At 39.8% G+C, this 12,287-nt stretch overlaps 1 protein-coding gene and 1 long non-coding RNA gene across 2 annotated transcripts in view; both read left to right on the top strand.

Annotated features, from left to right (window-relative positions):
* The window catches only part of LOC117828301, a 2,252-nt gene extending 985 nt beyond the window's left edge, over positions 1-1,267 (top strand). Inside the window, exon 3 of the long non-coding RNA XR_004634385.1 lies at positions 816-1,267. This is a non-coding gene — a long non-coding RNA (uncharacterized LOC117828301). The remainder of the gene's footprint in view (positions 1-815) is intronic.
* Positions 1,268-1,421: 154 nt separating this feature from the next.
* On the top strand, positions 1,422-8,780 carry LOC117828300 (major histocompatibility complex class I-related gene protein-like). The gene is given in 14 exon segments (XM_034705340.1): positions 1,422-1,680; positions 3,647-3,721; positions 3,724-3,918; positions 5,099-5,176; positions 5,179-5,388; positions 6,585-6,698; positions 6,701-6,810; positions 6,813-6,870; positions 7,341-7,465; positions 7,750-7,776; positions 7,863-7,895; positions 8,093-8,149; positions 8,247-8,279; positions 8,382-8,780. Coding segments are annotated over 14 exon segments (1,215 nt in total). The 5' UTR covers positions 1,422-1,625; the 3' UTR covers positions 8,427-8,780.
* The last annotated feature ends 3,507 nt before the right edge of the window (positions 8,781-12,287 follow it).

Below are 12,287 nucleotides of genomic sequence, written 5' to 3'. Positions count from 1 at the left end.
AGTCACCTGCGGAAGTGTCCTTAGATATAGTGACTTCAATATCATCCAAAACAAATGTGTAAAATGTTGATATTTCTACAGCTAAAACAGCCTGGGGTGAAATTGACCCCAAGGAACACTGATGCTTACATTTTTTTACAGGAATTTGGAACATATCACATTTTAATTTTATGTTTTCCCAGTTGTCCCATTAAATTAAGAAAAGTCATGAAATATGAAGCCAAAAAATTATGTTACTCATTAATTTGGAGACGTTAAACATTGAATGGGGTCAAATTGACCCCACGGATAATAGGAGGGTTAATGTCAGTAAATGCTTCTGCATCGACCGTACGCAGCACTGAGCGCTCCATCCACCTGGTCTCCTGCACTGTGTGGTAGAGAGAGGTTCCCCTTGGTCTGAAAACAGTGGTATGGGTTTATTGTTAGATACTATGTTATTTAACACAAGTTCTTAGGAGAAGTCTTGACTTGGATTTTGTTACCATGTTGGCTGACCAGCATCAGTACATTTGAATTAAAACCAGATTGTAATGTTTTGACCTAAGATGCAATAACCATCCTGAAGACTAACACTCAGTACACTATTCAGAACAAGGTTGGGTCAGTATCACTATTTGGGCACATTTACTTCTATAAAGAAGACGCTGTCTCAGATCATTGACTCTGTTGCTGATTGTTTTACATGAAAGTTACAGATAAATATTGATGCGTTACCTTTGTTTAAGAGCACAGGTATTCGATATAATATAGTCATGAAACTATCGCAAAACTATGCTGAATTGATTTTCCCCCATGCTTTTTTTTTTTCTCAGCTGCTGATCTTCACATCCTGAAACTACCTGAACACATGAAGAATCAGCTAACACAACTGGTGGCAATGGTCAACTTAATTCCAGGGAGGATGACAGATGAATGTCCATCGGAAGTACCTGAAGGCATTCCAATTTCCCTTTGGCCCACTGGAGGAGGTTTACTGACTCTAAAATCTAATATAATTTGTGCTTCAGACGCCATTCAAATATCAAAATTATCTATGTTTTTAAGGACATTTCTACTAAAACTTCTTGTTTTTTCTGCCTTTTGTACCATTAAAATATTGAACTTTCTTAATGTTAAATTTTCTTTCAAATCTTCAAATCTTTGCACTTTGCAACATACTTCATATACTTATGTATGTTTATGTCTCTACATCTACATCTGTCTATAGATATTATACAATTGTTCAGAAATCTTCCAAACAAATAAGGATACTTTTTTTTTAGCACTTTCTGTTAGTTTTTTTTAAAATAAAATGTCTGTAACCGAATATGTATGCTACTAACAATAAGATTAAAATAATAATACATTATACATGTGTGATGGCAAAGTGTTCATTATATTTTTTGATAATCTTTGGTTCCTTGCGATGATGGTGTAATTTCACTTCGAGAAAAATACTGTAGAGTTCGAGATTACGAGCTTGCCCTGAACGCACCATCAGGTGCTTCTGGCATGGTGCGGCCAGGTGACAGAAGCAGAAAACAGCAGTTCAGTACCTGGGCATGGATGGTAAACAGACGAGGGCAGCAGCTGGTGAAAATGCGAGTTTTTAGACAAAGAGGGGAGTCAGATTTAAGCAGAAAATGCATTTAATTGCTGTACTGGTCCTGTGGGGGACAGGACTGATGGTTAACAGCGGTAAGTTGGAGTTCTTTGACATGTTTTATGTGGATTAGTCAAAAGCGGAAGTAAAATAAGAACTTTGGACGTCTTTGTATATTCTGTCTGTTTACAATGTTAGTCATTTTGAATGACTTTAGTGGTTTTTACAACTTGAAATGTTACCCTATTCTTTATATGATGTAACCGAGTGGAGATTTATATTTAGAGGAATGAGACGTCCTCTCCTCCGGAGCGTCACGTGAAACGACGTCGGTTTGTGATGACGTCTTTAACAGCTGTTTGTGTCTGCACACATGTTCACTGTAATAACTCTGAAACATATAAACAGTGACAAAGCTCTGGCTCTGTGGTTACCTGTTTAACACCCACCTGTTTAACACACCTGTTTAACACACACCTGTTTAATACACACTGTTTAACACCCACCTGTTTACACACACCTGTTTAACACACACCTGTTTAATACACACCTGTTAACACACACCTGTTTAACACATACCTGTTTAACACATACCTGTTTAATACACACATTGTTTAAAACCAACTGTTTAATACATACCTGTTTAACACATACCTGTTTAACAGGCTCTGGCTGCACAATGGCGGCGCCCAGGAGAGGGATTTTTTGGCTTCAGAACTGTTCAACGGGAAGAGGCGGAGCAACGCTGTCCATTTTTATTTACAGTCTATGTATTGGGACCCCTGACTGAGACAGGTTGGGAGTTCAGTTCATAGACTGTATAAATAATGGACGTAGTCTCCGTGATGTCACCCATCTGTTTCTGAAGCACTGTTTTGAGGCCAATCGGCGGCGGCAGCCATATTGCTGCTGTCGAGCGATTGTGACATAAAGAGCGGCTTTGAGCCTCCTCCTCGCCAACAGCTACAGTCTTCCCGCCTGTCAATCAAGTCAGCTGTGCCTCTCATTGGAAGACTAGTAATCTAAATATCTTTGAAATTACCGCGTTATGAAAAAAATCCCCTCTCCCCGTACAGTGTGTGCCGATCAAGAAATGAGCTATTCAGACTACACTCGTCTTTTGAACCAGGCTGTAAACATGTTTATCTCTGCTGTAAAGATCGGCTTCTTTGAATTGGTGTGTATGTGGTTTCTGGTACTTCCGGAGACCGCCTCAAGTGGATCCTTGATGAACTGCAGTTTTTAGCACTTCCACATTGGGCTCATATTTTTAGACCGGAGGTTGCCGCTTGGTTCAGTTTAACAAACCAGAAAGTGTTTATTGATTTAAGTATTAGATTTTTTTTATAACCTCTGGCTGATTTATATTGAACTACTCAATTTCCTACACAAATGGTCACATAAATATTCACCAGAAGCAGGGTATTAAGTGTTATGCTATTCAGTATAAGGGGTTGAATGGAGATGCTCTTCCTATTTTCCTCGCCCCCTCAAACAGCTGAGTACACCCTTGTGCATTCTTATGTTAAATCCTTATTTATACAGTCTATGGTTAATCCTATATGATCGAAATAAGTGCACGTGATTATGCACGTACATGTGATTAGGTCCATGTTAGATTCTCACTATAGCCAGACTCTCAAAGTTGGCAGCCCTGTCGTATGGTGCCTCACATCAACATTCAGCTTTAATACATGGTCGGTGATCATAACACTCCTCTTCTAGTACCTTTGAGCACAAACCAGCCATTAATGATGATATTTATTAATCTGCAGATTGTTGTTTAATATTAATTGGATTACCATTTAATCTGCAAATGCCAAAAAATGTTGTATCTTCATGTGGTCTGTTTGTCAAGCCAAAAAAAAAGAGTAACTTGTGTGTGAGGAGCTGGAAGCAGCAAATATTTGTTCGTTTTTGTTGCTTTTTCAAGCAAAAAATCTGATTTCTCATGTTTTATTAGAGTTTAAATCATCCCATAATCGTACAGGGATAGGCATAACTCTGGTGTTTCTCTGCCTTGTTGTTAAATATCTTTCTTTCTTCCCATGTGTGTCTCAGAGATGCATAGCCTCACATACATCTACACGTCCCTCTCCGAACCTATCAAGCTCCCTGGCATCCATGAATTCACTGCCTGGGTCTGCTGGACGACAGGATGATTGACTACTTTGACAGTGACCACCCGGAGAAAGTCCCGAGACAGGACTGGATGAAGGAGCGACTGTATCCAGATTATTGGGATAAAGGCACGAAGTCCCGCCAGAGCAAGCAGCAGTGGTTCAAAGACAACATCAAGAACCTGAAGGATCGGCTGAGGCAGAACGACTCGGGTGAGTAACTGAGCGATCATTCAAAAGACGATACGTTTTGGATACAGATAAAGAGAAATGTCTACGCCTTTTTTTTACTTGTAGTTTATTGAAATTACCAACATTTGTTTCAGCTAAAAAGCACAGTTTTTAAACTAAGTGTATCAGGGGCAGCTATACCTGACACATGTTTCTGCTGCGAATGGGGGGGTTGTGCGTTGTGTCTGTCTGTCTGTCTGTCTGTCTGTGCGTGTGTCTGTCTGTCTGTCTGTCTGTCTGTCTGTCTGTCTGGTGTGGTGTGTGTCTGTCTGTCTGTCTGTCTGTCTGTCTGTCTGTCTGTCTGTCTGTCTGTCTGTCTGTCTGTCTGTCTGTCTGTCTGTCTGTCTGTCTGTCTGTCTGTCCGTCTGTCTGTGTGTCTGTCTGTCTGTCTGTCTGTCTGTCTGTCTGTCTGTCTGTCTGTCTGTCTGTCTGTCTGTCTGTGTGCGCATCTGCCGTGCGCGATAGAGAGCAGAGGAGAATTGTGAACGCGGCGACCATGTAGACATGTAACATGTAACATCAGGATATTTAGTCTGTTAAATAAAAGAACAAGGTATAGACCTGATCTATGAGAGAGGGAACCTTAAATACTTCTGCTTTGACTTCCAGCATGCAGTATAAGACCACAAGTAATGCATACACACTTTAAAAGCACATCACCCGGTCTAGCATCACTAGAGGACCACGGAACAACACTGCTCTGCAACCAAAGAGGACACTCGTGCTTCCCTCTCTAGCGGGCGCGCGCTCACACACACATACGTGAACATATGAACCCAGCAGACCGCCGTATGGTGAAATATAGATTTCCAGATGGAGCACAGTTAAAACACTGGACTGAATGAATGTGGGAGGATGCGCGCAGTTCAGTGGACCTGCGCTCGACAATGCAGCCCGGAGGAGTCGAGCGCAGGTCCTCTGAACTTTCAGCACAAAGCGCCTCGTTCAGAAGTTGATCAAATAAATATTAAGTTGCGTAATGTTCGGATCATAGGCGTACTGAACCGTGACCCCTGTATCGAACGGTTTCGATACAGATACAAGTATTGTTGCACCCCTAATAATATATAAATCAATCGATTTTCTGTGATAGAAAGTAACTATAGTGAACTTTTCCATTTCTGTGCTTGTGTCATTATCCTGCTCTCCCCTCGGGGTTCAGACATCCACACCCTTCAGTGGATGCACGGCTGTAAGGGTGAAACTCAGCCTGGCGGCACCCTGAAGTTCATCAGTGGCATGGATAGTACAGCTACGATGGAAACGACTTTCTGTCCTTCGATGATGAAAATGGAGTCTGGGTCGCATCGGCTGATGCGGCATTACAAACCAAGAGGAAGTGGGATAACAACTCGATCTTTAAAGAATCTACCAAAGGCTACCTGGAGAAGGAGTGTATGCAGTGGCTGAGCACGTTCATAGTATACGAGGAAAAGCAGCTTAGAGAAGCCAGTAAGTATGACGGGACATCTTCAGAGTTTTTAATTTTAAATGTTTGATTGACTCAGATCATGTGAGGGTCATGCCAACGACACGTCACTGCCAGAGAAAGCTGCAAACGTTTACGTTTTCACACATACAAGTAGGGCTGAACGATTTTGGAAAATAATCTAATTGCGATTATTTTCCTTAATATTGCAATTTAATATGCGATTATTTTTCAAGGTCCTCTTCATGTATTTTTCAACAAACACAAGCAATAAATCAATCTGTATTATAATAAACAATATCAGATTTATTATACACAAACTGTTCTTTCTCATATGCAAGGCTTATGTTAAGATAAAGGTAAATGAAGCATGAATTAATATGAAAGACGGTTTATTTATCTACATGAATTATAGTTGTAAACTTACTAAATACTTTGACTTGCAGTCTTGTAAGCGTTCACAACTACTTAACAACATTCTGCCAAACAAGTGTTTTAAGTTTAAAGCATGTTTGGATGTGAATCAGCTGACTGCACACAGAGGAGACGCTGAGCTGGGAGCTGCGGCTGAGTGACAGGTCTCTGTTTTTCTCCGCTGCCGGACTGATTATGACCCGGTTACGCTCCCGGCTGACACCTGACCACGTAAACATGCTATTTTTTCTCAATAAGAACGAGTAGACAGAAACTGGACACTGTGAGTCTGAAATCTGATTCTGTTCAGTTGTCCTGTTGCAGTAAATCCACATGTTGTCTGGGTCTTTACTGACTCTGTGTCTGTGGAGATTATTTATGAGCTTGCTCCACATGTTGATATTCAGCGTGTTGATTATTTTGTACGCCTCAATATGATCGGTTCCTCTGCTGAGGCCATTTTTAAAGATGTCAACAACAAAACAACAAATCAAAACTTAGCGTGGCTGAAGTTGTTGCAAACCAGCTGAAAGGTGCATTACGGCCACCTGCTGCATGCATGTCACGTAATGTTGCGTCTGTGTACATGAATTTTAAAAAGAATTTTAATCGCAGCCTTTGCGATTTGAAAAATGCATTCCATTACATTGCGATGTCGGTTTGAATTCTATTAATTATCAGCCCTAATTACAATTGTTTTGTTTTGTATCCTGCTGCTTTGATCAAATGTTCTTTACTCTGTGTGGGATTTTTTCCGTTGCAGCTGTAGATCAAATGTGAACTCACTTACTGTTTCTCTTTGCAGAGGCACCAAAGGTTCATGTGTTTGCAAAGAACTGCAACGTCAAGACGAACGTAGCTTTGACTTGCCTGGCCACAGGTTTCCTCCCAAAAGACATCGAGATGTTTATCAGAAGAAGGATCGCATTCTAAAACGCGAAGACGGAGGAAAGAGCACAGGCTCTGTGCCAAACAGCGATGAAACCTACCAGAGGAGAGACAGCATCGAGGTTAGGAGGGGATGACTTGGTGGATTACAACCTGTGACGTGACTCACATAGCATCCAACTTCAGCATTTCAAGGACTTGGGGTAGGTCACTGCTGAGACTAAATATCTAACCTGTGTGCTGCGGTGTTTACACTATGCGACTCCAGAAGTGACCGCGTGTTTCAGATCAGAAGAGAAGGGAAATTATAAACACACATCCCCCAAAGAAGCACCTGTTCATGTGTTTCTAGTAGTCTCAGTTTCACTGTAAATAGTAAGTAACACAGAGGCTTCACTCCGGCTAAACTTCAACAGTTTGAACCGGGAAAAGAAACCAGATTTATTTTGATTCGCTTGTGATTAACGTGTCTTAGATTCACTACAGTTACATCATGATGCAGATTCATGCTAAAGAAAAGTCCCTGCTTTGTCCACAGGGGGCACCAAAAGCACCGCAGACTGTGTGCAGCCGTTATAACACTTCTCCATTTCCACAGTGTTTATTAAGAGATTGAAAAGAGAAATACTGTTGAAAGTAAACTGAAAGTAACAAGAGTGTTTTTATGTTTTAGATCGCATCCTTCATCCTCCAGAGGACGGAAGCTCTACAGTGATCACCGCTGGGGAAGTTGTAGGGGTTCTGCTCCTGATTGGGGTCATCATCGTGCTTGCTGTCCTTTACAAAAAGGTTTTATTGGTAAGTGATTTGGTCCAGCGATACCTGTAAAGAGGATTTGAAGTTTTGTCACATATTAGGCTGAAAGAAAGAAATGGGAGGATGAAACTTTTCTAGGAAGAAAGAAGTACATGATGCAGACTCTGTTCAGTATAGTGTTTTATACCAGTTATAAAGGAGTCAGTTTGATACCTTAAAACTTCAACCAGCGTAAAACAAAGAGAAGCTCAATGCAGATTAAGACCGTGATGTTGATCCACCCATGATCAATAACAGTCTGTGATCATTGTGTCTTTTATTAACAGGCTCCAAACCTGCCCCCTCCTCACAAGGTGAGTGATGTACTTCTGTTGAAGTCTGTTTGAATCAAAGTGGGCTGCTCCTTTGTGTTTCCTAATGTTAGTGTGTTTCTCAACAGGTTCATCTCTACAAACGGTCTCAACTGATCCCAGTAAGTATTCAAACTTCTTGGACTGATGTATTTTATGTGAAATATTTTTAATGAACTTCAGTAAGTCAATATTTTTCTTTTCATTGAGTAAATTAAAAGCTTGTAACGAATCATGAACTCTGAAACGTGCCTATAAAACATCAAGTTTCAAGAGTTGGTCCTAATGTTTCCTGTGTCTGTGTGTTTTTGTGTTGTAGTCCATAAAACCAGCACCACCAGCACCGCCAGCACTCAATATCAACCTCTCAGTAAAGGTAAGTCTTTTTGCATTTCTGCGAACATCCCAGAGTTTGCCAAACCGATTAAGTTATACCGTTACTGTAATAATGACATTGTTTTTTCTGACTGTAGGATCTGACAGTGGCAGCAACTCTGGTCTTTCCTGTAAGTAACTTTGTTGATTGAAATCTGCACAGAACAGGTTTACACTTTGAAACTGGGACATTGCTCTTGGTTTTATAACGATACCTTTGTTTATTCCTGCAGCCAACAGTGGCAAAAATGGCTCCACTCCTGAGTCCCAGAGTCTGACGGGGAGTGCTGAGGGAAACTGATCTGAAGCAGTTTTACTGTGAAGACTGGTGATGCCAAAGGGGAATTTGGAAATCAACATCAACCAAAAAATTATCAAATTGAAATCCCTGCCTGAAAAACTGAAGTTGTCCAGAAACGCTATTGAGCTCAAGCTATAAAAAAAAAAGGCTTCAGGTAGTAAACCATTGGAGCTCTTTGTCAATAAGAGATCAGGAAATAGTTCCTGTGCTTGTCTGAAACGAGCAGGGTTAAGACATCCTCGCCTTGATGGGCGACGAGAAATAAACAACTTACAAGAAATATGAGAAGTTGAAAATTGAAGTAGCATTGAACTGGATGCTGTGAAGGAAGTTAAAACTGTGTGCCTCACATACAACAATCCAGCGATAGTAAAAACACACAAAGCAAAATAATGAGGCAATCAGTGATTCAGGAAAATATTATCAGGACGCAGGAAATTCACCCTTCACAGAGTGACTCATGTTAGAAATAATTAAACTTTTAAGGGATTTAAAAGTTGAGACAGATTTTCTTGGAGTCTAATTTCTTCAGGCAGGTTGTCTCAGAGGACAGGCGCCCTGACAGAGGAAGCGCAGTCTGCTTCAGTTTGGCTTGAGGGTCTTAGACGGTTCAAGAAAAGCCTGGACTAGAACTTTATGTGCCTTAAAATAAAAGCTAATTCGCGCTAGTATGATGGTTGAGCCGGGGAAATGTGTTCAAGCTTTTAATACAGCATGTATAAAGAATCATAATCTGAGAATCAGGTGATAGAAGCATGATTATCTTATTATTATTATTATTATAGAACAGTACAAATCTCTTTACCTACGACTCAAAGCTGAGGTGGATGTCCTGCCGTCGGTCTCTCCGGGCAGGATATAGAGGATATTGACTGATGAAATAATAATAATAATAATGTTGATGATAATAACAAATATAATGATGCTAATCATATCATAAGCCATTTAAGTTATATCTTGTTATATATAGAGAGAGTTTTTCAGTGAAAACGCGTCTTTGTGTTTCATGTAGGATCAAACCGATTTAACATAAGTGCAAAAAACTTGGAAATGTGACAGTTAAGACAAAGACGTGAGAAATGAACGAATAATAATCAGCTACATTTAAAAAACAACATTGATATGAGGCTGTTGGAAAAAATACTTGGTTTAAGTCAGGTTTAGATCTACTCTAGATTAAAAAGAGGTTTGAATGTGCTTTCAAAAGCGCAGTTTATTTTCTTCAGAATGTTTTTTTTTTAGCATTTAGGATGATTGCAGATAGAACGGTGTATCGTCTGCGTAAAGAATTATACAAACCAGTTATTGAGCATTGAGTGGAAACGAGCGCTTTAAAAATATAAACGGCTGTAAGGTTTAGATTTAACAGCACTTTTGAAGGATGCCGTTTGGCGTTGTTCATGCTTTTACTTAATCTCACCCCTATAAAACATATCTAAGCACACGTCACATTACTGTGAACAATCAGGAGAGAAAAATAGTGCTTTATTCTGAACCTATTTGTCGTCCGTCGTCAGTTTTGTGGCGATCTGAAAAAAACGAACTAAAAAAAACAGATGTGAAACAATCATGTTAAATTTGCTTAAATGTAAATTATAAACTTGAAAACACTTACCCTAATTTGTAGTGAACATTTTCTGAAGACACTGGAACAAGTATTGAAAGTAGATGAACATCAGGTTTGAATCTGGATTAAGAGGTGTGATAATCTGAAACTGTGTTTAACTCCTCTTCATTGAGTGTTATGTCTTTTGTTTTTGAGCTATGTAAGATTTTAAACTCAAAACCACTTGATGCTTTAACATTTACTGTGTGTGAAACAGTCACTTATGTGTATGAAGTGATCAGGTTTTTTAAAAGGCTTTCGCAGTTTTGCTCTGCGATCATAATTTGTCACTTTTTTGTGGAGTTACTTTGGCTACTTTGTTTGTATAAATCAAATAAATAAACAGCTGTTAAATTGCTTTTATGGCATCTTGAGCACTATTACTTTTTAATGATTATCGAGGTTTTATGATGCAGCTTATTTTTTGCTGAAGTGTATTCCTGTGACTTAAAGAACTTAATCTTGATTGTTAAAATACCTGTGCTGCACAAATTTAAATCTATCGGTGAAGGTAATATAAACTCAATCTTTCGTTCTAACTATACTCGTGTGAGAGAATCTCCAGTCAACATGTTAGAGACGAGTATTAAATATTTGCCAATTGACTAAAAAGTTAAATTTCGACTTGATAACATGACATGATGAATCTATGTGCCAAAGTTGAAAAAGAATAATGAATTATTTAAATGTTTTGTTGTAAATGAGCAGAATGCACCTGTGTAATATTAAATTTTACAAAGTATATGACTGTGCCTTGATCACATTTTATTCCAAATAAAGTTAAGTTTTTTAAAACAAATGAAGTGTTTTTTGTTGAAGTTCTACATAAATAAAGTTTGTATTATTGTTCCTGCTCATCCTGGGGGAATCTGAAGTGTGCCCATACCAGACAGGATGTTTAATCCCTCCAGCGAGCTCCGAGTCCACCCCGAGGTCTCCTCCCAGCTGGACGTACCCAGAAACCCCTCCTTTAACTAGCTTTAATAACATGAATCAGATAACGCTTCAACCTGGCTGAGCATGATGTATTTTCTGATGATGTGATGTGATGTCATTTTTGCCCTTTTGTCTATTTTTTACATTTTAGTGTGAAGAAAATTCCTTCTGAGTCGACAAAAGTTGAAATTCAACAACCTAGAGGTATTTAGGCAGCTGTGAGCGCAGTTAAAGGTGACATATCATGCAAAATTGACTTTTTAATGGTTCTTTACCTGTAATCTGTGTCCCTGTCTACAAACCCCCTGAGAATGAAAAGAATCCATTCTGCCCCTGTTCTGATTTCTCCACCTTTCTGTAAATGTGTGCTGAAACCAGCCGTTTCAGACTTCCGTGTTTTTGTTACGTAACAACAATATCCGGTCTGTAACAGGAAGTCAGAGCTCGGAGCTTGTTCAGCCCATAGACTGTATAAAATACAACTCAACCCCTCCTCCGTTTTTCATTACCTGCACACATGTGTGCTAACAAGGAGCTTAGGAGGGAGGCATGCTAGTTGTAGGCTGTCTTATTAAACACAAAGGTCGCTTTGACTCCCCACGTCTGCAGATTTGAAGATCTAGTGGATGATTTTTATTTATCATGGATAAGTGCTAGCGCTAATTAGCATAGCCACATAGCTACATGTTCATAGCTGTAGCTGTAGCTGTAGCTGTGTACCAAGACACACGTCTACATACTGACAAATAAAACAATAAGAAACACTAAATCTGTGACCAATCCTTCATAAAAGGTCCTGCTGCCTTTCTGGTAGAGGTCGGTTTTACTCCCCACGTCTGCAGATTTGAAGATCTAGTGGATGATTTTTATTTATCATGGATAAGTGCTAGCGCTAGTTAGCATAGCCACATAGCTACATGTTCGTAGCTGTGTACCAAGACACACGTCTACATACTGATAAATAAAACAACAAGAAACACTAAATCTGTGACCAATCCTTCAGAAAGGTCCTGCTACAGGCGCCTCTCCGTCAGGATCAGATTCTGGATCAGATTCAGAGGGTTGAAGTAACGCGATCTGTGAGCAGCCGTGTATATTCAGCCAACATGTAAACATTAGATCAACGTGCTGGAGAGCCGAGGCACATCCACTTCCGGAGGGGGCGTGGTCAGAGAGAAAACAGACTGTTCTGAGGAGGACTGAAGAAGAGGGCTTTTCAGGCAGACCAGAATCTGATTTCAAAGTGTTTTTTTGAGCATAAACTTTAAAGACATGTTTTGGGGACCTCTTAGACCA

The sequence above is a fragment of the Notolabrus celidotus genome, chromosome 16 (assembly GCF_009762535.1).
Source record: "Notolabrus celidotus isolate fNotCel1 chromosome 16, fNotCel1.pri, whole genome shotgun sequence".
NCBI classification, from domain to species: Eukaryota; Metazoa; Chordata; class Actinopteri; order Labriformes; family Labridae; genus Notolabrus; species Notolabrus celidotus.
Note: the sequence above shows the minus strand (reverse complement) of the source record. Positions and strands in the feature narration are given on the sequence as shown.